Source organism: Aquila chrysaetos, chromosome 17 (genome assembly GCF_900496995.4).
Source record: "Aquila chrysaetos chrysaetos chromosome 17, bAquChr1.4, whole genome shotgun sequence".
In the NCBI taxonomy this organism is placed as follows: domain Eukaryota; kingdom Metazoa; phylum Chordata; class Aves; order Accipitriformes; family Accipitridae; genus Aquila; species Aquila chrysaetos.
Window position 1 is genome coordinate 21,042,023 of NC_044020.1, and position 24,078 is coordinate 21,066,100.

The 24,078-nt window shown below is 41.3% G+C and overlaps 2 protein-coding genes across 8 annotated transcripts in view; both read right to left on the reverse strand.

Moving 5' to 3' along the window:
* TEAD4 (TEA domain transcription factor 4) overlaps positions 1–486 on the reverse strand; it is a 59,827-nt gene extending 59,341 nt beyond the window's left edge. The window contains exon 1 of one of the 2 annotated variants that reach the window (XM_030040680.2): positions 408–486. The gene's annotated coding sequence lies outside the window, so the exon portion shown is untranslated. The remainder of the gene's footprint in view (positions 1–407) is intronic. The other variant, XM_030040681.2, reaches the window with a different exon arrangement.
* A 4,066-nt stretch (positions 487–4,552) lies between these two features.
* TULP3 (TUB like protein 3) overlaps positions 4,553–24,078 on the reverse strand; it is a 33,827-nt gene continuing 14,301 nt past the window's right edge. For 5 of the 6 annotated variants that reach the window (XM_030040676.1, XM_030040675.1, XM_030040674.2 and 2 more), the window contains exons 2-11: positions 24,020–24,071; positions 18,865–19,027; positions 16,763–16,939; positions 14,776–14,906; positions 12,942–13,139; positions 12,323–12,435; positions 11,808–11,922; positions 9,806–9,904; positions 7,455–7,626; positions 4,553–6,938 (exon numbers count right to left, since the gene is read on the reverse strand). In XM_030040676.1, coding sequence (XP_029896536.1) covers positions 6,805–6,938; positions 7,455–7,626; positions 9,806–9,904; positions 11,808–11,922; positions 12,323–12,435; positions 12,942–13,139; positions 14,776–14,906; positions 16,763–16,939; positions 18,865–19,027; positions 24,020–24,052 — 1,335 coding nt within the window. In that variant the 5' untranslated portion in view covers positions 24,053–24,071 and the 3' untranslated portion in view covers positions 4,553–6,804. Of the gene's footprint in view, positions 6,939–7,454; positions 7,627–9,805; positions 9,905–11,807; positions 11,923–12,322; positions 12,436–12,941; positions 13,140–14,775; positions 14,907–16,762; positions 16,940–18,864; positions 19,028–24,019; positions 24,075–24,078 lie in introns of all 6 variants that reach the window. The other variant, XM_030040673.2, reaches the window with a different exon arrangement.

The following is a 24,078-nucleotide window of genomic DNA, read 5'->3' on the forward strand; positions in this document are numbered from 1 at the left end:
GCTTTTCCCCAAAACATCTTCCACAATTTACATTAAAATTCATCGCAGAAAGTACCGATCCTCCTCTCCACCCTCCCCAAGAACACCTCTACGAACGGCACAGAAACCTTTGCGGTTTGGTTTTGGTTTTTTTGGGTTTTTTTCTTCCCTTTCCCACTCGAAGTGCCAGCAGTTTTCAGCCGGCGCGACAAAGCGACCGAGTCCCCCACGTCCCGGCGCCGGCCGCCCCTTCCCGGCGGGGGAAGCCGCCGGAGCCTCCATGGAGGATGTCCCCACCGCTTCCTTTGTACGCTCCTGCCTCCTCTGCCGCACACGACCGGGCTCCCAGCCCTCCCGTTCCCCCCCCGTTCCCCGCAGAGAGCCCCTCCGCCCCGCGCGAAAGCGACCGCGAAACTGCGCGTCCTGACCTGGGCGAGGCAAGAGCGGCTGGCGTTCCGCGGGGGCAGCGGGGACCGGCTCCAAATCCTCCTTCTGCTCCAGGACTTTCTGCCAAAAGAGCAGATGAGGGCTGTTCCTGCGCGCCTGCCCCCCGCTCCCGCCCGATCCCCACCCCCGAGCCCGCAGGGGTGGGAGCGGGGGCTCGGACGGACGGACGGACGCGGGGGGGGGGGGGGGGGGGAGCGGGCGGGTCGGCTTCTCGCTCAGCATCGCCACCGCCAAGTCGGAGAGAAAGCAAAAGTTGCCGGGGAGCCGCGGCTGCCCCCGGGGCGGCTCCGGGCTGGGCCCTCGGGGCTTCCCCTTCCCCCGGTCCCGCGGCGGCGGGCACGGCGCGAACAATGCCGGGCCGGGCCGGGCCGGGGGCTGCTGCCGGCCGGGTGGCCGCGGAGGGGAGCGGGCCGGGGGGGGGGTGTCGGGGGGGGGGGGGGCGCAGCCCGGGCCGGCGGGACAAAGCGCCCACTCACCTGAGGAGCGCGGAGCGGCCGGCGGGACGGCGAGCCCGGGCGGCGGCGGGGAGGGGGCGGCGGCGGCGGCGGCGCCCGCGGCCGGGCAGGAGTTTGGGAGGAAAAGGGAGGGTTTTGATTTCCCCTGGAGTTTGAAAGGAGGAAGTGAGGAATGCGAGGAATGAGAGTTGGTATGAAATGAACGCGGCCGAGGGAGGGGACTGCCGGCTAACGCAGGGGCTGGGGAGGGGACTGGCGGGGCGCGGGGGGGGAGGGAGGCGAGCGAGGGGCCGAGGCGGAGTTGGGAACAAAACGCGGCGGGGCCGGGCGCTGCCCGGCCGGGGGCCGCGTGTGGCCGGGGCGGGGGGGAACGCGGGCAATGGCCGGAAGAGGGGGCCCGCGGGGGGGGGGGCGGGCCGCCCCGCGCCGGGGGGAGCGGAGGAAGGAAACTCCGGGCGGCCGGAGGGGGGAGCGGGGGCGGCCGGGACGCCGCCGCCTCCTCAGGGATCGGCGGAGAAGTTGGGAGTCCGCGGCCGGGGCGGGCCGGCCCCGGGCGGGGGAAGAGGCCGGGCACCGCCGCCGCCTGCCTGCTGCCTTCCCGGGGGCGGGACGGGACGGGACGCCTCTTCGGGACGTGGTGGGATTTCCACCCGGCACAGCCGAGCCCCACGCCGGCTGCCGCGGTTGAATTGTCCCCAGAGCAGCCCGGGAAGCAAACGCCCGGCCTAGCAGCGGCGGGGTGTCCTCGTCCTGCGGGGAGCGGCCCTTTCCCCGCCGAGGCGCCGGTACGAGACCGGGACCCGCGCCGGGCTGGGAAAGCCGCATCCCCAAAACAACCGCAGCGGTAGAACGGCGACTTGAGTCAATGTAACGACAGCCGACGGGCGGCTCCGGGCAGCGCGGCTCCGCCGGCGGAATAAACTTGTTGGCGTCTCCCCGCAGGTGACTCTGTCCCAGGCGCCTGGCGCGCACGGAGCGACCTGCCGTACGGTTATGGCGCGGCTGGCTTTGTTTGAAACTTCAGTACATTGAAGAAACGGATTCAGAAGAATCTCGGCTTTTTTTTAAAGAGTTCGTAACTCTTCCAGGTTGCAGAGAGAAGACTGAAAGCAGGACCTAAAGGGGTCCTAAGGCCTCAGAAACCAGGTGGCAAAACCCACCAACTTTATAAGCTTCACCTGGAGATTTGGAAGGCCAACTCCACTTTCTGGTTTTTTGTTGTTGTTTTTTTTTTTTTTTAAGTCTGGCAGGGCTGAAGATAACTGATGGGTAATCCTTTTCGAGACACAATTACTTTTCTTCGTAAGGCAATGCAGCAATGATTTTATTTTATGAATACTTCAGAAAAAAAGTTTTCTGATACAACTGTAGGAATCAAGAGTATATACCATATAAATCAGATGAAGTTACAAAATACAAGGAAATCATTTTGTGGTTTTTTGTTATGTAAAGCCCTGTAATGATCTTAATTAGCCACTGTTTCTACTAAACCATATTTTAAAATGTCTAATTTAATGAAAAACAAATGTGTATTAAAGGTAGCTCACTTCTCTGTGAATTCTAGGCCAGGTCTCATAATTATGTGACTAACATATTGTTTTGCTCCCATTTCCCTGCAGAATCAACATAGCCCAAAGAGAAGGAATTGAAACCTATTCCTTCCTGTGAATCATCACACAAATTGTTTGCAGGACTCCAGTCAATTGCAGATGGAAACCACTCAAGAGAATAGAGGTTTTTTGGTGGTGGGTTTTTGGGGTTTTTTTTCCTTTACTGGTGGTAATGTGGAAGCAAACTGTTCTGCTTGGAACACAAACCAGAGGGTGTTGGGCAAGCTGATCAGACTTAATTCCCCAAGTCTATCTGTACTCAGATTTTGATATGTAGCTTTTAAAATATAGTCGTTTTTCACAGTAAAATATTTATTAAAGGGAAAGTAAGACTAAAGGGCTCAATGCAACTAAGCATCAAAAAAAAAATTCCTTTGTTTTCTTCATAATTTTAAGCTGTTTTGTTGCAGACAGTGCAATGGTTCGCCTTGTTTGGAACTGTTAACTTAATCAAAGTAAATGATCACAAATTCCATCCTCTGGAATACATTCACCCATTTATGTATTCTCTAAATTAAATGTTAAATTACTGGAGCAGGTTACAGTTATAATAGCCTTTACCTTACTGCGTTTTGGTGAAGTTAGTTTGCTTCTAGATTTTTCTCCCGTTTTGGGACCAAAGAAGTGACGTCCACCTTCCAGCGAAGAAAGAATAATTCCATAAAGAGCATGTTAAGGCAGGGCTTTCAATTCTTACTGCTTCACAGTTGTTTCCCCTGTTAGTAAGGAAGCCCTTACACCAGTGTTGCTTTTCTACTTGTCTTCATAGCTATATGCTGGGCCAAATCTCTCGGCCCTAGGATACCTTAAGTGTCTTAGTTCTGGGTTTCAGCTGTACTAGTTCCAAACTGCAGTTATGTACAACTGTGGCAGAAAAGATGAGGTTCCTGACTCTGTCAAAGAAGGAATCTGTCCATAGTTCACTTTCACAAGACTTCGCACAAACTCTTAGCTCTTGACCTGTAAATCACAGGGAACGATTTGCTTGTCTTCTGTACCAGAACAGGAAACCTAATTCAATGTCAACTGAGAGATTTACACAGCTGTTAATACCAGCAAGTAGAGGAGCACACTAAATACAATACAATTGTACACCAACAGTAACAAAACCCCCTGTCCTACTGCTACCAAATTCAGCAGCAAAACTTCAATGAGAATGGGACTGAGCCCTGAAAGAGCAAGAAATTATTCACTGTCTTTTATGTTTGTGAGCCAAGGAGCTTATGGCAGCCTAGGAGCTGTTTTAGTCTACTAGGCCTGTCTTTAGTATTCATATTTATCAGTTTAATATGCTTCCTTCTTTGTTTTAAGATCTCTTCGGGATTTCAAGAATGTTGCATTTGCATGTATGCAGCTAATATTAACCGTACTAAGAACAAATGGCCAGTAGTATTTGCTGCTCAGTTTTTTCTCCCAACTAAACCTAACGTGGCCTAGATGGAAATAGTGGGAAAAAAAGAGCTGCATGAAGAATAGGGCCTAGAGATTGCAAGCTGTCAGTTTCTGATTATCGGAACCACCCTACCTCCTCTTATAGGGTTCCTAGATCACCCAGTGGAAACAGGAAAAAAAACCACTTCAACTTGGTGTTCCTCCTGGCCTTGTATTACCTCAGTTCTTGATTCAGAAATACATGGTATTGTACTTCAACAGTAGAACAGGTTCAGATGGAGGGTAGGAAAATGCATAAAGAACTGTCTCAAAAGCCTGAACTGAACACTGGGAGAAACATTAAAAACATGGGGCAGAGAAGTGCAACTAACTTAAAGAGAGAATCAAATGGAAACCAAGAACTATACAGGAAGACCTGCTGATGGAGGGAGGGGGAAAAAAAAAAGTATTGGAGAGACTAACCTTACATTTATTCCCAGACTTCTAAGTATATGAAAAACACACCACAAAGGAAGAGAACTGAGAATTGCAAAGGAAAAGGGGGAATAAGAAGAGAAGTGAGATACAAGAAGACAGAATGAAACTGAAGTCGTATCTAGTACAGGAGGAACAAAGAACACGCACAAGTGACAGCAAAATCCTACAAAAAAACTCATTTAGAATTAAGGGTTTTTTCAATATATAAATTAGTTTATTTTCCTTTAGATATAAAAGTTATAAATACAATTCATGTAAAACAGTATCTGATAAAAGAGCACTGAATCAGTTCATCTGTCTGCGTAATGTGACCAAGACCCAGGGGCCCTGACCCTGCTAGGATCATTTGATGTCAACAGATAGCTTGACAAGCCACTGCTGACAAGCCTAACTGAAAGGCTGAGTAAAGGGATGCTACTGTGGCCTTCTGAGCACAGAGAAAATAATCTTGACTTGGAAATTGGCATTCTACCTTCAGGTCACCCCAAACTAACATAAGGCAGTTTCTTTCACACAGTCCTAGTCAGAAAAATAATCAGACAGGTAACAAACTGACATAGTTTTTCTGGATGGGTAGAGGGAATGCAGAGCCATCAGCCAAGAACGCAGAAGAGCACAACTGGAAAACACTGCCAGGTCTTGTCCCCAGCCGGATGAGCAGGAAGTACATGAAGGCACAAAAGAGATCCATGATTCAAGTTCTCTTCCTGACTGCTCTGCTGATGAGATCATCTCAAGACAATGGCTCACCAGCTAAAGCAGAATGGGCATCTGAGAGATAAGCGAGCTGGAGTACTTAGCATCAATTCATAATTTACAGTTAAATACAGAGTTTACACATGATTACCATCTTTTTTTTTTTTTCCTGGCAATATCAGAAAATGTCTTCATGAAGTTTCATTATGTTGAAAGAGCAAGTGATATCTACTACTGCAAAAACGCCAGAGACCAAAAGCAATAAATCTGTCTCCTTGAAGCTTCAAACAGTTAGTCTGCTGACAATGACAATATCCAAAGCTGGAGAACACCTATTCTTGTCTCAATATAGGGACAGACTTTTCCAGGATCATCATGAATATGCATAATGGCCACGAAACAGGCAAGATAGTAACTGTTCTCTGCTTTAGTACATAGCAGATGTGTACACTATGAGGCTTACATGTCACAGTGTGCAGCAATTCACTCTGATGAATCAAGAAGCATTCCATGCTGTGACCTACAGTCTCCATATTGTACCTCCAGTATTAAAAATGGAACACTGGAAGGACACATTGCAAAGCCCCATGATACATTTATTAATTTTTTTTAAACTTACTGATGCCTTCGAAAACACCTGTAATCTCCTTTTGAGGTAACACCTTCTTATAATCAGGTTAACATTATTTATGTCATGACTTGATATAATCTCACATTAAAAAAAGAAAAAAATTAAATCAGTCACTAACTTATTCCTAAAAATGTAGAAAGTTTTACAAACGGTGGACAAAAAAAATATTTCTAATCAGCTTACAGTCTAGATTCAATCAACCAGAACACTGCTTTTCAGGAATAGTACTGTATATAGTTACAATACTATCTTCTGCCAAATCCAGTCAGATTCCATCATCTCTTCAGTCTCATTTTTCACATGGTTAAGAATAACAGAAACAGCAATGGATACAATATCACCAACTAAAAAAGAAGCATTTGAGATTTGATTGTTCTTTATTTGGTAAAAAGACTGTCAAGGGATATGGAGTAATTAGAATAATGAAAGGGAACTGGACTATCAGCCTTAACAGAGAATCATCCCACAAAGTAAGAGAAAAGTGTTTTATTAGAGCCAATGTTCTCATTCCAGCTCTGTATTTGTTGAACATTACCTACAGTTGCACAGAGCCATAACCTGAATCCTTCCATGTCTGACTGTTGTGACAGACAGCAAAATGCTACACAGGGCAAAAGAGAACACGTGCCAATAACGGTCCTCCTTTTTTTTCTGAATTCACCTGATCAGGAATTCAAGAGTTCCTCATCAGATCAGTAGCATCATCTCCAGGGGCACTGTGGAAGTTCCAAGATACATGAACACTAAACCATTATTTTTCTAATCCTAGCTGCAAGGGGTTCCAATTAGTGGGCTAAAGTCCTTAGCCTGCTCTCATGCAGCATCTGTTACAAAGATTCTGAAAGCAGAATCAACACCGACAACAAAAACATCACCCATATTTCTTGTTCTTCCACAATGCATACAGAGACTGCTCAGTGTTGGGACAGTCTTCTAAAATGGTCTACTGTCAACTACTATAATGCACTGAGGCCTGGTATTTGCTTTCTCATAATCCTGCAGAAGTCTGTCCTCCAGTTCCCTTCCATCCCCAATGTGCTTTTCATTACTCCACCTGGAACTCTTACAACAAGATGCAGGGATGGGAGGGCGTTCCACGTTTCAAGTTAGTTGTCTCTCATTCACAGGCCAATTTACTATCAAAGCTGGAGAGTCCAATAGCAAAGGCCTGAAGAGCACAGAGAGGATAATTATAGTCCAGAGTGAACACATCTTCTGCTACACGACCAAACTGCATCACAATGTAGTCAGCTGGGGAGAAAAGAAAGATTCAGAGACAAACAATTTCACAGTGAAACAAAGGAAAAAAGAAAAAAAAAACCACCACAAACAAAACCCCACACATCTGGCAGTCCCAAATATATGCGGTTGGTGTATCTATCCATCCTTTCTCACCAGCATGGCCTCGAAATCTGTTCTCTAGAGTGACTTATCCTGGAGATTACCTTTCTTCTAAGAACCAAAGCTCAAACTACTCTTTTGCTGGGCTGAAAGTGCTGTATTAATCCTTTTCCTTCCCTTCAGGAGGCTTCCATTTGCCCCCTGTTTTGCTGCAGCTAGGGACAGCAGTCTCTGCACCCACTCCAGAAAAAGGGAGGCCTTATATAGTTTTCTTGACAGCTGAGAAGTCCCCAGTAATCCTGAGCTGAGTTCCTCCACCCAGTCTCCCTTCTCCAGGAAGGGTGTCCTATTCCTCCCAAACCTCATGAAATAAATTGGGTTCTCCCTGTTTGAATAAGCCCCACACACTCTCCACCAGACTCTTACGGTCATTGTCATGGACAATCTGGAAGTTCTTCACTGAGGCCTGAGTGACTCTCCCATGGAAGTTCAAAACATAGGATTGAGTATCATCATTCCAGACTGGAGCCTTGTTGTGCAACTCAATGAGGTTCTCTAAATTTTTGTTTTGCCATTTTGACAGCAGACTCTCATGTTCCTGTTCAGAAGAAAGAAATATATTTATCAGATTTGGAATGGCTCTTCTTTTGAGTACTGCCTCTCTCATGTGTGTGCACTCTGTCACTTGAAGGTCATTCCTTGTTTAATGAAACACAATGGCAGCACTTAAACTCAGTCCTACTGAAGATTTCCTGCAAGTACCAGGAAGATACTTTAATGGATTCCCAGTCCAAGCATTCCTTCCACTCAATAAGCTATCACCATATTTCCACCCAAACAAGAAAAAAAAAGAGTGAGAGAGAAGGAAGTGTGTATACAGTAAATGGAGCAATTCACAGGCCACAGATGACTGCCATCCTGCTGACAGGAATCCTTTCTGAGTCTCATAAGCTTTCTCTGATCTTGTTGGATCCAACTTCCATTTCTAACATTCTAAACTTTGAAACAAAAGAAAATAATCTACAATTAACTGCATAGTGCCAGGCCCTGGGGTGCTTCAGTAGAAAGTCCAAAGGCTGCAGCGGGCTGCAAGTATGCCTTAAGTAGGTTAAATGTCATCCTATTGGGTCTAATAAGTGATGCACAATATGAAAAACAGAGAGAAATAAAACAAAAAAGATACAAAAAGGAGGTAAACCAGCACATTAAATTTGACAAACAGAATGAATTACAAGAAGCTGCAAATAGTAGTGAGTGAAACACATGTCATGATTTAATTTTAAAAGTTCTGCAACAAATAATATATGCTGAAATAATATATGCTAAAACTCCCAAGAAAAAGAATCCAAACTGAAGGTATTTAATGGGAAAAAATGATCAGAAAACAACCTATTGTCAAGGTTATAGTAACTGTTTTAGTATTGTATACAGATATGACAGTGGATTTTTGAGGATAACCTAAATAAAACTTACTGTTCAGTTTAAACTAGTTACTATATATCTTTATTTTTATCTTTATTTACTTTTTAAAGATGCAAAAATAACTCTGAGAATTGGCACCAAAGGGCATTTAGATGCAATTTTTCCTCCTTTGAAGTGGAAGCAGTATTGCTTAATTGGAGGCATCACACTACAGAGAAGGAAGATGAAAAAAAGAGTCAAACCCCTACACTGAAAGCTTTGCCAACTTTTCAGAACAGCTTTGTGTTTCAGCCTTGTCCACTGTCACTATGCTTACCTGCTAGCAAAAAAGTTGGGAAAATAGGGGAGAAAAATAAAGGCAGGGCCATGGAATCATTACCGTACTGACAGGGGAGACAGCAATACCAATTGAAAGATGATAAAAAAATGACCACCTCCAGATACAATTTTCCTGCCCATTCACAAAACTAAACCTCTTTTCCAGGCTCTCATGACCCTGAATTTCCACTCTTGAAGATTTTTTTTCTCTGACCTCAACAAATACACTCTTGTCCTGCTCATATCTACTCACAACACGGTTGCAAATACCATTTTCTAGCTTAAAATATTGACCATGTCTTTCAGTTGGCACCTATCCTTTTTGCCTTTTGGTCTTCTATCACACCAAACATAAAACCCACATTAAGGGAACAGAATGACTTTCATCATACACTTTAATGTATCTTCAGATACAGTTCTGTAAGCTTTTAGCTATAATGTCTCCCATATGTATAAGAAATCCTCACTAAACAGTCACCACAAAACTCCATCCTTCTCCTCATCCCACTTTCTCCTTAAAGAATCCTCCTCTTCTGTGATTCCTACAGAGACTGACAACATTCTGATCAAAATGTATTTATTCTCTTGCTACTACACCAGAATACCACCTTATGTATTTATTATCTATCTGTTGTAACTTATATACTGGCTAAGAACGTAAGCTCCCAGGAGAAGCAAGTTTGTTCTGTGTTCATCCGACTCTCAGTGTAACAGGGTCCCACCCATGAGGGGTTGTAGGTGCAACAGCAACAACATACATTAGCCATTGCAATAGCTAAGTGAATAATATTTAGGCTGATTAAAGGACAAGTGAGGATACAAACACTATTCAGAAGGCTACAAATTAGGTAAAAGGCAAGAACAAATTAATCAACACCTTTAGGCTACATTGTATTTACTCTCCATGAGACTTGCTAAAGCCCTGAGTATTAACAACCTTGCTCTGAAAACCTTGATTGTCAGTAACACCCAGACCTCTACGAGAAAGTTTTAACCTCTTCCTCCAATCTGAAACACGACCAAACTCCATAACTCACATTTCGTGGACGGATTGGAATTCGCTTATGATTCATATTCATTCCTGGAATGATCACAGACATTTTTCTGGGACCCTTGAATCCTAACACATTGGTTTCCTGAAAGACAAGGAAAGACATTATTTTCAGTAAATGAGATACTCCATCTCAAAGAAGGAAAGACAGCAAAATTGAACTTGAATCCACATTTGTATTGGTTTTTAGAGATTTGCTAGCTACAACTGTAGTAGCAGTTATCTAACTGCAACTGTGTTTAATCACTGAGAACAGCTTTTTCCTCCCATTTTGAGAACGTTAAAAGACATACATAGTATTACCTAATTTAGAGCGCATCTGTTATCCTAATGAAACATTTATAATGAAATCAGAGACAAGTGCAATTTCCCAGGCATAAGTTTTTGCATTTGAGGCAAAACTGTGCTAAAATCTTGCTAGTGAATGAGCCTTAAGTATGATAAACGGCAAATATCTTTGACCTGAGTCTGTGTTATCTATATATCACCATTTAGGCTAAAATGTTTCTGAAGAATGAATAACATTCTTCTTTAGGTGCTGTTACTTGTGTTTAAGAGCATACCTAGAATTTTGTCTCAAATCGTGCTCTTTTATAAATCATTAAAAACAGACCCAGAAGGCAAAGTATTCAGCAAGTGTCCAAGCTTCAATCTTAAGACAAGCAGATTTTTCCAGAGTACTGCAGGAGACTACTCCAAGTAGATTGAATATAAAAAGCAAAGGAAAAAAGTCTTGGCATTCTCAAACTATGTGTTTGATAACTTCAACCAAAATCCAAGGGCCCATTTAAAGTGTTCTGTAACAATGTCAGCAATAACCTTTAAAATTCCCAAAGACCAATTAAAAAGCCAGAATCTTTTAGAAGTACTGAATTGATTGATAGAAGTGATATAGCTTCTCCTAACAGCCTAGTGCATTTTGCAGACACAGAACATGGGTCTTTGTAGTTGCAACCTCTATTATTTCACTTCAGAAAGTCTAGGGGCACATATGAGAATGAGGGTACTGATTTTATTCATATATAAACTTTATGAACTTCTTGTAGATAAAAGTTCAGAAATCTGAAAAGCTGACTTTATATAATCTGCTGTAGTCATTTTAACACCTTGCAGTGTACAATTAGGTGGGGAACTGAAGAATAATGTATACAAAGAAAATATCCAGTGATACTTCTGTAGACAGGCTAGTACTGGAATTATCACATCAATTTTTTTCCCAAGTGCCATTAAGATCAACAGAAAAAAAAAAAAAAAAGACCATGCTCCAGTAGGCTAATGCACCTTTAAATTTCTGCTGCTGTACCTGTGATAAAAGTAGAAATCCTTCCACTTGGCAGGCCATCATTTTGTAAAGAACCTCAAATTTTACTCAAACTTTAGGACTGGAATACAAAACAATGTGACATGAGAACCCTCACATCATTCTAGAGTGTCCACAAGTGCGTCCTCACTCTAAAGCCTAGACTGAGGTGATCCGCAAGACCAGGAGAAGAAAACATCTCTAGGACAGAGCTAGCAAATCACAATTTCCCCTGGAACCATATCCTTACCAACAACAAGCTGCTACTGAAACAATACCAGCTCCTTCCTATCCACCAAAATGCTTTTGGTTTTGCAAAAAATAACTCTTCTTCATAGGGTACTCCCAGTTCCTTCTTAGTGTCCACCAGATACCAGCTGGGCAAGAGGCAGTTCATGCTGTGGCTGGCTGCACGTAAAGGATATGCTGACAGGCCACATGCTAAACAATAGACCAGGTAAGGAGGTCATCAGGATGTTAGTTTGGGTCTCTCTCCCTCCCCTGGCATTGATTTTTTTTTTTTTTTTTCATTAAACTTGTAAGAACTTTTCTTTGAGGCCTCTGGCCTTTGTTGTATCTGGTACACATAGGGAGAGGCAGCCAGGTGACATGATTTTTATAAGCCCCGTTTCCTCGGTAACCAGGGGACAAAAAAAGAAAGGGGCAAAAGGGGAGAGGCACTACTTACATAACAAATAGCTGCAAGCTCCTGTCTCGTATGAGCCTTTTCCACTAGACCTTGTGCCTTGACTGGGCTAACTCCATGGTCATAGACTGTAAATTTAGTTCCCATGAGGTTTGACCTAACATCAGGTTATGGAAAGACAGAGAAAGAGAGAGGCATCAGTGGAAAGTTTTGTCATCTTCTGAAGGTATTTGTACAGCACAGTAAAAGCACACATCTCCTGTCATCTGAATCTTCCTATTGCCAGCTCAGTAAGGAGCTTCTGCAAAGTGCCCATGGTGAACTGAGCCTGTAACCTATCCTGGAAAAGCATCAAGCCTGTATTCCTTCTCTGAATTGCCACGGTGAATGGTAATGCTGAAGAAAGGTTGCCAACACGGGTGAATACAGATTACATTAAGCAGGACAACGCAAGTTCATTCTCTCTGAAGTGATACCAGATTGCTATTCAAAACCCCAACTCAACTAAAATGAAAATCCAGTCTCTCCTGTCTGTAGTTTTCATCTGTGGTTCTCACCTGAGTTTTCCAATGAAACTTTCTCCTTCCCGGGATAAATCAGTTGGGTCAACTGATATGAGGTAATTGGATGTTTTGCTCTTTTTTCGTTTTCTCCCTGCAAGAAGGAATGTCTGGAAATACAAAACTTTGATCAAGACAGGAGCTTTGCAAGAATGCAGAGGCATTGCTAGGTGTTGCTATCCAAACTGTTAACTCTCCATTTCCCACATCCATTCCTCTTTTTGTTCTGTGCTGTAATTACCATCTCCACAATTCTGATCTCTTCCACAAGTGCCTGCCCTGAAATCCTATTCCTCCAATCAGCTCACTTGGCAGTCTAGATTTAATGCAACTGTCCTTTCTAGTCTTCCCTCCTTTTCTTGCGGAGCAGCTCAGTCTCCCTGCTCTTCTTTATCCTTGACATTTTTATACTTTTTAAATTTCATCTTTCATTGTATTATGGCTTTTAAACGTGCCAATTCCCTCCTTAGTGCCTTGGCCAAATATAAGCTGTCCTCATCTGCATGCTGGCTCTCCTCAGCTTCTGGTTTCTTACCAGAAGTTCTCCAGAACTTACACCAGAAATATTCTGTGGTAAGAATACAATAGCCAAGATACTATGTGCTCTTTCCAATACCTTTCTGTTGTCATCCCTTTCCAGATGCATGTAGTAAGTAGGGAAGAGGCCCCGGTCCATTCCCTTCTTATCTCTAGTGATTCGACACTTTATTGTAATACCACGGGGTGCAGGGCGTAATGCAAAATCCTCCAAGTTCTCTACTTCTCCCAGCTGTGCATCTGCCTGAGGGGATGGACTACAGGAAGCACCTGTTTCCTGTGGGAAGAACCATCATATTAACAAATTAATATCACATCAGAGGCTCTGGTATTCCCCAAGAAAAGAAAGGTCTGTTGAAACAGAAGATCTCATGTCTCAAGAAGGTATTTGGGAAAGGGAAGTTAAATGAGAGACCACCTGTGTTTCTCCGAAGAAAGTGGCTGAAGACTTTTACTCTGAGGATAGACTAGCCCTCCAAGGGGAGGGAGGAAAAAGTACCCATTAACCAGAGATGAGTGAACTACTAGGAAGGGGAAAATAGGATGAGACACTGTAAATATTCTAAGCAAAGAGCCTCTCTGCTTTTAGAACTTCAAACACTGTGAGGAAATAAGGCAGCCTGATAGTATGGACTGGTGGATGCTGCAGTAAGATAGGCTGGGATTTTTGTGACTAAAATGAGCACTGAGATAGGGTACAGTACAGAAAAGGAGCAGCAACGGACTAAGCTGACAGTGGAACCACCTCAACTAAATGCTGGAAGAACTTTAGAATAACGTGTACAGTCAGGATGCAAGTTGTGGTCACCAAAGAAACCAGAATTCTAATGGAAATCTGGTATAGGTCATTAAAGTTACTTTTTCTTAGAGGTAGCTGAATCCTCTGGATTGTAGAACCCAGGAGATTCACCCCTTACTGAGCCTTGGAGATGAGATTGCTGGTTTATGCCCAGCAACTCACCCACTAGTGTAGCGCAACATACACACAGTCACCTCACAAATACACTCACACGGGTCTTTTGAATAGTAGCATGGATTTGTAAGGCTGTCCAGCATGCATGCCCAAAACCTATGCCCTTTATCTGATCACTAGCTCAGACCCTGGGTCTTCCTCATGCTGGTCTCTTCCAACTCGCTGGCTAGTCCACCATATAGTTTGTCAGCATTCGAATGTATGTATTTTACACAAACACAAACACACACACACAAGAACACATTCACACAGAAAATAGTTAGAAATGTAGTTTTAACACCTGCAGTAAGACACATCACAGTAATCGGGCACAAGGCTTGGACAGACAAGCATACTGTCTCGCAGCTGTTTACATGCATCTGGTGCTTTTCAGCCCTTTTACTCTCTATTTTCCCATACTTATTACTCCCTGATCTACCCTGACCCCTTTCTTTTCCCTCTTGAGTCCCTTTCCCTAAACACCCCATAAAAAGTTTCCTCCAATCCCAGAATTCTCTGTTCCATCCCAAAATTCTGTTCCCCCTTGCATCCCACAATAAATGCTACAAACCTTCAGGCAGTGATCCCTCTTAAGTTTGCATGGCATTTCATAGTTTCTCTGAGTCATCTTAGTGGATATTACACCAGAGACAATGGCCTAATCTGTCTCCTTTGAGGGTCATAGGAGTAGCTGATTCATTGTGTTCCCATCTTCACTGATTAAGCTACTTGGGTTCCTCCGCCCACCATTGTTCCTTTAATCATTACTAGGTCTTTCTGTTTAACTCAATGGCGCTTCAGTCAGATAACCTGACAATCATGACCTTCCTCTGCCTTCAGGGAAGTAATATGCTAGCTACTGTAGTTGCAACTACTATATTTTAACCCAGTGCTCAAGGGGTCTGTACTAAAATCAAGCATGTGCCCAGCCCATATCAGAAACAGATTTCAAGACACTTACTGCAAAAGATTTCTCGCTGTTTGCAGAACTAGGCCTCTCAGATTCAGGATACGGTGAATGAGATGCCAGTGTCTTACTAGTTTCCTCCTCTTCTGTGTCCTCCTCATCAAAATTCAAACTGCCTGAAATTCCTGTCAGAATACAGGATCAAGCAGGTAACCTCTGAAAGAAGGTGTCATGAGTTCATGGCATCACTAATTCATATATGACTCCTGCATAGCTATTCACTTTTTTAATTAATTTCTGTTGTTTCAACCACTGATTTTCTTCATGTGCTATATTGCTTCCCGAGTCTTGTAATTCAAACCCCTAGTGACATTTTGCAGCTGTCACTGTGCAGATGATTAAGCAGCTGTCAGGGTTTTATTAATACATATTTTACATGATATTACATGATGTAACATATTGCTTAATATATAATGTCACTGAATTAATTTTGCTTATTTTCATGCAAAAAAGCCCCCCATGTCTTAAGAACAAAAAAAGGAAATGCAGATCAATATGCCAACACCTATCCTGTAAGTTGGACTCTGTATAGTTTGCATCCTTTAACACTTCCCTTTAATCCTATACACACTGAAATGGAGTATGATAATTTTTCAGTAAGAGCCCTCCTATTCTTACATCAGTAGCAATAACTCACGTCTCATGAATACTGCCAATGATTTGATTTTTAAAACAGAAGCATGGACTGAGTAGTTCCAGGACTTATTTACTTCATCTTAACCTAAGCACAGTTATGTAGACATGACTGTGGGTATATAACTAAAATAACTCTGGATAAAGACATTTTTAAAGAGCTTCCGTACACGTCACTGTTTGGTGTTTCCTTCCACTTGGAACTGCATCATTTTTTTCTGTGATTCCATTCTTTAATTTGGCTGTAGAATGGAAAAGCACGTAAAGCACTATAGAAAATGAACACACTCAGCCTGCTAAGCTGAATTGTTTTCTGAGACCCAATATTATAACAGTGCTCCAACACAGCACTGCATAGAAGAGGCACTGCTGGAAGTTCTTTGTCTCAGATGAAACAGAAAAATGTAGTCTTAACAACCTGTCAGTAAACTTCCCAAAGCACATTTGGAAAGAGGAAAGGCGTTAACCCTAGTACTCCGGCCAATTTCAAAATTCACTGTTTATATTCTACCTCCACTAATTTCCCCTGAAGTTTCTGGATATTCTCTCCTGCTTCCTTTCCTAACTCTTGAGTAATGTTGCTATCCATCGGTAAGCAGCTGTTGCATCTCACAACTGAATGAAAGTATTTCTACAGATGGTAGTACCTTAATACATAAAGTATACTGGAAACATTCTGGGAGACAGGCTCTGCAAAATAAAAACAAGCTGTGTACCATATTAAACACTTGCCATTATTTTGCTGCAAAGTGCTTAGGCTGCATGCAATAAAAAAAGGTTTCCTGTGGCACTGGCAGCAACAGAAGACACTTGGCAGACAGAGATGGTTTACCCTGCTGGTAAACTACTCAATGAGATATAACTATTGAATATAAAACTCTAAAACTGTTGATTGTGACAGCCTCTGACTCGGGAAGAACACCTTTCCTGTTAGTCTCCTAAACAGTTAAATTATGGCATTTACTGGCTATAGAGGGTTCTGCTGTTTTGAAAATAGTCAAGCATCATATCCAGCTATAATATAACTGTCATAAAAATACCCCAAACTTTAGCAAAATGTGAAGTATAGCATTTTGCACCAACTTCCTTGGAAAGGCCAGAAATTATACAGCACATTGATAAACCTTTAAAGCATAACTGGTATGTTCCAATTAATGTCAGAAGAAGGAACTGCAGTTCTGCATTCCTACATGCTGTAGAATCTACCAGCTCTGCATTTAAAAGTAATATCCTACAGATACTTCCTTCACAATTCCTCATATTTTTAGGGTTTTTTAATGCTACTGAAAAAAATTATAAGAAGTAGAAGAGCCCCCAAAAAAGATTTTTGCCCATTATCAACTCTTACCTCGTTTCTGTAAGATTTCTTGCAGATCTGGCTTGCCTGCTGTGTCTGTTAGAGCCTCTCCATCATTTTCCTGATCTGCATTGTCTTCTGTTTTGGAAGATCCAGCAGAGAGAGTTTGGAGCTTGGTCCCCAAATCTTGCACTTCTGATTTCAGAAAAGCAGCTGGTCCATCAATGCCTGCAGGCCAAAATGAAACAGAACGCTAAAGTCTGTTTTTTTATGGCTAAAGATGCATCCCAGGATGGTTCTTTTCCTCTTCCCTTGCTCAAGCATCCCTTTAAAGTACTGATGTATACTTGCTCAGCTTTTGTCAGAAGACTTGGGAGGAGTCAGGCCTGACTGGTACAGACCACCTATTAGTTTAAACATATCAGGCATCAGTTTCTACATTTATAAATATAGTGATTGTATCTACTTTTTTTACAAGGGCTTAAGCAATTAAAATGAGTTGTATTTGTCATGCACATTGATATCCTTCAGTTTACTTATGGGCAACTACTCTATTTTCTTTTCCTTCACGTTCCTTGTTTACTCCTGTGACAATAAGTGAGTGCTCTACAGTGAACATCACAAATGAATTTGATAAAAATATCTACAGCCACAGGCAGCAAAAACTGTAAATGGATGCCCTCTATCTTTTTGGTGGAAATGAAATTTCCACGTTTAAACACACAACACAGCTGTGCATTGCACTTTGTAATTGGTGGAGATGTCTTCATTTGGCATAATACTTAATACATGTTTGTGTAGCACTCAATACGTAAGTATAGTTCCAGCTTTGGATTTCTTGCTTTCCCACTGTTTTCCTTCTAAAAACTTCACTGCTTTATCTAGTCATCAGATTTCTGACGTGTTTACTGCTGTTACCACTTCTTAACAGGATTTGTTTGTACTGATGAAGCTTCAGAACTATGGAAGCTAGTGAGGGAAAGTTAATTTTCATTTTTCTTTCTTGTAGTTTCAGTACTACTGAAGTTTCCTAACTTAGGAGTTATATCTTTTCTCTCACTCTCTTTTTGACTTAAGTGTCTTTTAACAGAAGCTTTCTCCCACCTGATTTTAAACACATAAATGCTACCATCCACATCACTAGTCTCCTCCCCATCCTATGATCCTGAAAGACATCTGGAGAACCAGAAAAACATTCAAAAGACAGGGGATAACATAGTTCCAAATGTGATCTTCAAACTAGGTAACACTGGTTTGGATTTTTAAAATTCTACTCTACACATTAATTCCCTATTAATATAATGGTGGTATTGTAACTTCCTGCAATAGCATGCATCTCAAAGCCTTAGCATGTTTCCTGTTACTTTCTTGATAGGCTGATGGGATTCTGGCTCTCATAAACTACTTCCTGACACTTCTGCTGGAATGTAGGGGTTTCATTGCTGCTCTTTTTTCCTACCTGTGGCATGGAAGTCTTAAGGCTGTCACTCCTGTATTTCTCTTAACTCCTAACAGAATGGTCACTATTTTGCTGTAATGTTTTGAGACTACTGAGTTATTGTCTTTGGCTCTGATATCACTTTGTGCTTGTGACTTTCTGGACTACTATAGCTTGTTTGTTATGTTTCAGTTGTCTCCCTGAAGCCCACAGAAAACAATAGATGAGGTAAAAACCACCAGGAACCTACTTCAGTATTCTTAAGACTTTGTTTTGCTGTTGTCTACTTTATCATTCAGTCATACACAATCTTGACATTCACTATGAAGAAAAGTACAAGCAGTCACTACTGGATCATTTCCTTTTCTTTATCCTACAGCTTCAGAGGACTCTCTTACTTTGGATTTGTATCTTGCTACCTTTATAGGAGTTCCTAATCCATTTCTACAGTTCTTCTTAGCCTAACATAAGGGAGAGATTACTTAAAGGCACATGAAGATTCTCAGCTGTCACAAAATTCAAGGTAAGGTTTTTGTTTGTTTTTACAGTTCAGTATTGCTCAACCATACTGTACTACAATTCTACTTTTGTACATAGAAAGGTATGTAATCAATCTTGTTTATCACTTGACCACTGTTATAGGTGCCCATCTATGACATAAAAGGCATGCACTGGCATTTTGGGGAACATTGTTGCAATCGGGTTGATTACTTACCATGTAAAATAACATCACTGTGGAAAGGGGTAGGAGTTTCTACTAAAGGAGTCTGCTCATCACACCCTTTGGGCTTTGACCTACGCAGCTTTGCCTCAGGATTTGGCTGTACCATCAAGGGATCAAGACGTTTCTTCCTCTGCTTCTTCTCTAGAAGAGCTCTCTGTGAAATAAAGAAAAAGCATGAAATAAGGATAAATAACCACATCCAGAGAGGAAGAAACCATGCCCCAGCCATTGGCAATGACATGTCACTGATCAGAATCTCCAATAAACCTGAAATCCTTTTGTAATCTCTTAGAAAAATTCTAGACACAGGTATCACTGTGTCTTTGGAGTGAGACATTGCCTTTAAGTCTCCGTCAGTGGTTGATGGGTGTTATGGACACTTGCTTATTTTCCAATCTATCCTGAGACCATCAGCAGGTTATTTTACCTCCTTTCATCTAGTCTAAACTGCAGCAGCAATCCTTAATATAAATAGACAAATTCAGCAGTCATTTATAATCCAATATGAAACAGGACTTGCAAAGGAAAAGGTTTTTGTCTCAAAAGCTATCTTACAGGGAGAACTCAAAACAAATAGTTCCCAGAAACCAATGTTGAGAGATTAGACTTAGATGGGGGGAAAAAAAAAATAATAAAAAAAATTTTAAAAATTGCAGTCATTAAAATAGGAGTGATCCAGTAAAAGGAAAATTGATCTACCTTGCAGAATTTTTCCATGTAATTCAGGATTGAAAGGAAAGAATGGTAAATCCAAATGTTAAAAAATAAAACATTGATTTTCCAAGATACATATACATTTGATGTTTATGATTTCCTACTAAATGAGAACAGAAACAACTTCTAGACTTAGATCAAGGCAAATGGGGACATTGCACCATTTTAAAGACAGCCACACTTAATCCTTAAAAGTTAAGGTGATGCATGAAGAAGAAGGAAAAATCATATTCTAATATTCTGTAATGCATCACTATACAAACGATGTGCAAGGCCCTTGCCATAGATGCAGTTTATCCACGCCTGCTTCTTAGGTGCCTGAACACCCCCTGAAAGTTGTTCTTGATCATAGAAACTCTTTCTCCATCAAATTCTTTTCAGTCTCCAAGGATCCATCAGACAAACAGTACCAACAATTCAATCCACTTGAGACAGACGTCTTTGGAACCCTTTCCTCTCCTGTTATGTTTTTTTCTTTCTCCTTTTGGTCCTTTCCTACCCTATTAGGCTTTTTATCTCAAGTGAGGTTAGTTTCTCAGGCAACCTCTCCTTGAGGAATTCCAACACAACTCAGCCCTTGGTAATTTATTCTTTCTGCTTTTTAAGCACCTGTCAAAAAAACCAAACCAACCCCCCCCCCCCCCCCGCCAAAACCCCAAATGCGCCCCCCAAACCCCACAACCAACCCCTCCCCCAAAAACACCCCCCCCAACCCCCAAAACAACCAAAAAACAAAAACAACCTTTTTTATTTAAACTCATAATTACACTTTGAAGTCTGGACTGCAATATAGGTAGTATTGTAATACTGCGGTATTGTACAGGTAGTGCAGTAATACTGCAGTATTATTTGCAAGGATTGTCCTGCAGGGCAAAAATTACATAGAATTCCAAAGACATTATCACATTGGTCTAGAAAAAGAAAAGAAAAATAAGTAGAAGTCAAATTCTTAGAAAATTATAATTACAGATAAAATTTGTGTTCTAGAGAGGTAGTCAGACCCTCCAGAAGAATTTACATTGGTTTATGCTCTTTGTTTGTTTTTTAAATTAATGCTGAAGTAAAAAATTTCATGATAGTTTATAAATCTCTAGTAGTTTAAATAAAAGGAGAGAGGGAAAACAAGAATTAAAACGTTATACTCAGAATAAGGATTTGAGAAGAATTGTTACCAAGGTTTCTCTACCTGACAAATAGACTGACAAGAAAAAAATAAAACGGACACATCCTAAAGGCAGTAAGAAAGTACACGGCTACTGCTAGAATCGGAAATTGAATTTGGGATCACTATAGGATATAACAACTTTAAGAGCTACTTAACTGATTATTCTATTAGATGAGCTTTTTTAAACATTTCATTGCTCACCAGTCTAAAAAATTTTTTTTTCTTATTATAATAAATTGTTTCATCAAAGAGTTTCTAGGACTCACCAATCCATTGGGATCACATTGGTTTATCTTGCAACCTCCTTTACTGCTGATAGATGTGACCGACCTTCTTGCAAGAACTTCAGGATAATCAAAGTGACAAAACTTGATAGTAATTTAATTTGTTTTAAAAAGGCTTCTCTCTACCACTTTGCTTACTGAGATGGAAAAAAATCTACAAGCCCACTGACAGGACAGATAGTAGCAGTTCATTTTCTCTACATAAGGTGGCAGACCAGCCTTACTTTCAGTACTATGTATTCTCACTCCACTAAGATGAAGTAGAAGAAAGGAGACTGTATTTTGTTTCATTTTGTCTATTAACTAGTCTTTTCCTCCAGCTCTGTGTTATAGTAAAAATTGATATATTACAACGAAAAATTTAGATAGTTCATGAACAGGACATCAGAACACATAATCCATTAGATAAATAACAGATACAGATTATCATGATTTGTTCAGAATTATTTAATACACGGAGTTCACAAACTTTCAGAAACATTTTCTTTGCACCACAGAAAAGCATAACATCAGTATACAGGATGATTAAAGGAACTCAAACCACCAACTCTGGTTCTAATGAGTTTCCAACAAGCTAAGAAGTCAGATGTGTCAAATGAATATATCATAGCAGACTAACAAGAAAACTAGTTTAGTACTCTTTCTACAACTGTGAGAAACAGGAAGATGGTATACAGAAAGGTTCCAAGCACTCCACCCTTGAAGGTGCAATACCATACTAATTATTTGGCACGGCCCTACCTTAGTAGGCCATGCAGGATGGACCCTAGCTCTGAAACACCCTCTCCACTCTTCCAGCTCCTCCTCAGTTCATGCTGAGGCAGCAGGGACAATGCTAGTGATGATGGCATTAATGAAACTTCGTGTCAAGAGTGAGTACCATCTCGGGTACATTCAGAAATATGCCTTCAGCTTCACGTTCTCCACCCACAGGGAGATGGCAATATTGCACTTGGAGCTGCAGGTGCCTCAAAAGACACAGGAACACCTTCTACTGCTGGGGAAGTAAGCACTGCCTGAGCGGCCACACACTCTCTCCCCAAGGAAAAGGCAGTAGTCTAGATAAAATCATCCTGGCAGGCAGAGCTGGCCCACAGATGGAACCTGATGTCATGCGTTATTATAAATAATATTTTACTGAAATTACAGTGTTTCCAAACCCATCATAAAGATGGATGACAGGCATATGTCTTTGCTGTGGCAAATGCTTATTCCAGATTCTCTGTATGGCCAAAAGTTCTAAACACGATCCTGCTGAATTAAAACATTTTACATTTTTTATCCCAATTCCTATAAATGTTTAGGACAAATTAACCAAGCGGGGCATCAGCTACAATCAGCAATGAGTCCATCATGTCTGATAGTGATCTCCTATTGACCTCTATTTCTTCAGAAGGCATGGTACTATTCATGTAAAAGTTAAAAGCAGACTTTAAAAGTTAACATTCAAACCTAAATAAACAATCCTAAATTAAAGACTGTTAGCATTTCTCAACAAATCTCATTTGCAAGGAGGCAGTGTGGTGTTAAAATGTATTTTAGTGAAATTTTCTAGCTGTTGGTTTTATAGATGATTGCAATCTCAACCAAATCCAAGAAATCCTGAAACAAAACTGCAGAAAGGTGCGAGTTCTTTAAACTCACCTCTTCATGACTCAACTGACAGCTGCTCTGAGGGAATTCCACCCAGCCCAACAGTTTTGTTTTGGTGGAACAGCAACGCATCCCCATGGCGAGGTCTGAAACTAGGCATACATTGACCACAGTGCCTAGCACTAGGAGCCAGTGATTACTACCAGCTTATGACCCAAGACAACAGTCCTAAAACAGACACTGAGGTTCATCACCAAGCAGTCAGACCATCCTTAGTTTTGGAACTTCTTACCATGTGGCATTTGGCACTAAATGCTCTTTTACTGATTACCTTTTACTGATTACTTGAACTAATTTTTTTTTTTTTGGGGGGGGGGTGTTTTGGTTTTTTGGTTTTGTTTTTGTTTTTTTTTTTTCAAAAACAAGTGTTACTGGATAGCCTATGGGTAAAAGGATTATCCTAACTTCCACAAATATGACCAAAGCTAAATTTTACTCCTTGACTCTGAAGTGTTTTAGAAAAGAGCCTATATACACACAGATAAAGCTGGTAATAAATCCACCGTCTGAAGTCAAAGCTAAGCAAACACAGACTAGAAATAATGAACAAGTTCTGGTAAAGAGGGTTATTCTCTGCTGCAACAGTTCCTTGAAGACTGTTATGTCTGGATTTAAAGATACTCAGCTGAGAGAGTGCTTTTCTAAAAAACATACTTTAAATTTGAACACAGATGAATTTAATGCAAGACAATGATTTGTGGTCCCTGTGAAATGGCCAGCTAGAGAATCATAATAATCTCACATCTTCTAATCTATTTATAAGCATTTAAAATTTCACAGAGGAAGAATATTAAGGATGGATACTTTATTGCTTTGAAGAATATGGTGATGTAAGCACCCAGCAAACAGCATTTTAAAAACTGAGACCTATAACCTAGTATTTGACAAATGCTTGGCTGTATGTTTTCTCTGTAGGAAACAAAAAAAGTCAAAAGATGCTGGAAATATTTCTCCACAGCGGTGTTAAGGAGATTTTTCAATAGCTCAGGGAAACTTTTTCTTTTCCTTTGATGTTTAAAATGGATAACTCCCTGCAGTCTTTCTCTCTTTTGATTCATTCCTGCATTGTGGTGACTCAATCCCAATGAAATGAGAGGATATATGAAAAATAAATGTATCAAAGCTTAATTGCTTTGATACAAGCCATAGCAAGGTTGACTTAAACTAATGAAAGCCAAGAAAATCTTTAAAGAAAAATGTTACCAATGAGTTCTTTTTGTATTCTTTAGACCAAGCATTTTTAGCACTTCAGCCCCATTTCTCAAGTCTCTAGATGGCTAACGGTTGTTTTCCTGTACTTATTTTTACCAGCTTCAGCACTGTAATTTACCTGATTCTCTAGTTTCAGCTGTCGTAGCTTCATGCTTTCATCCTCAAAGATGCTGGAAA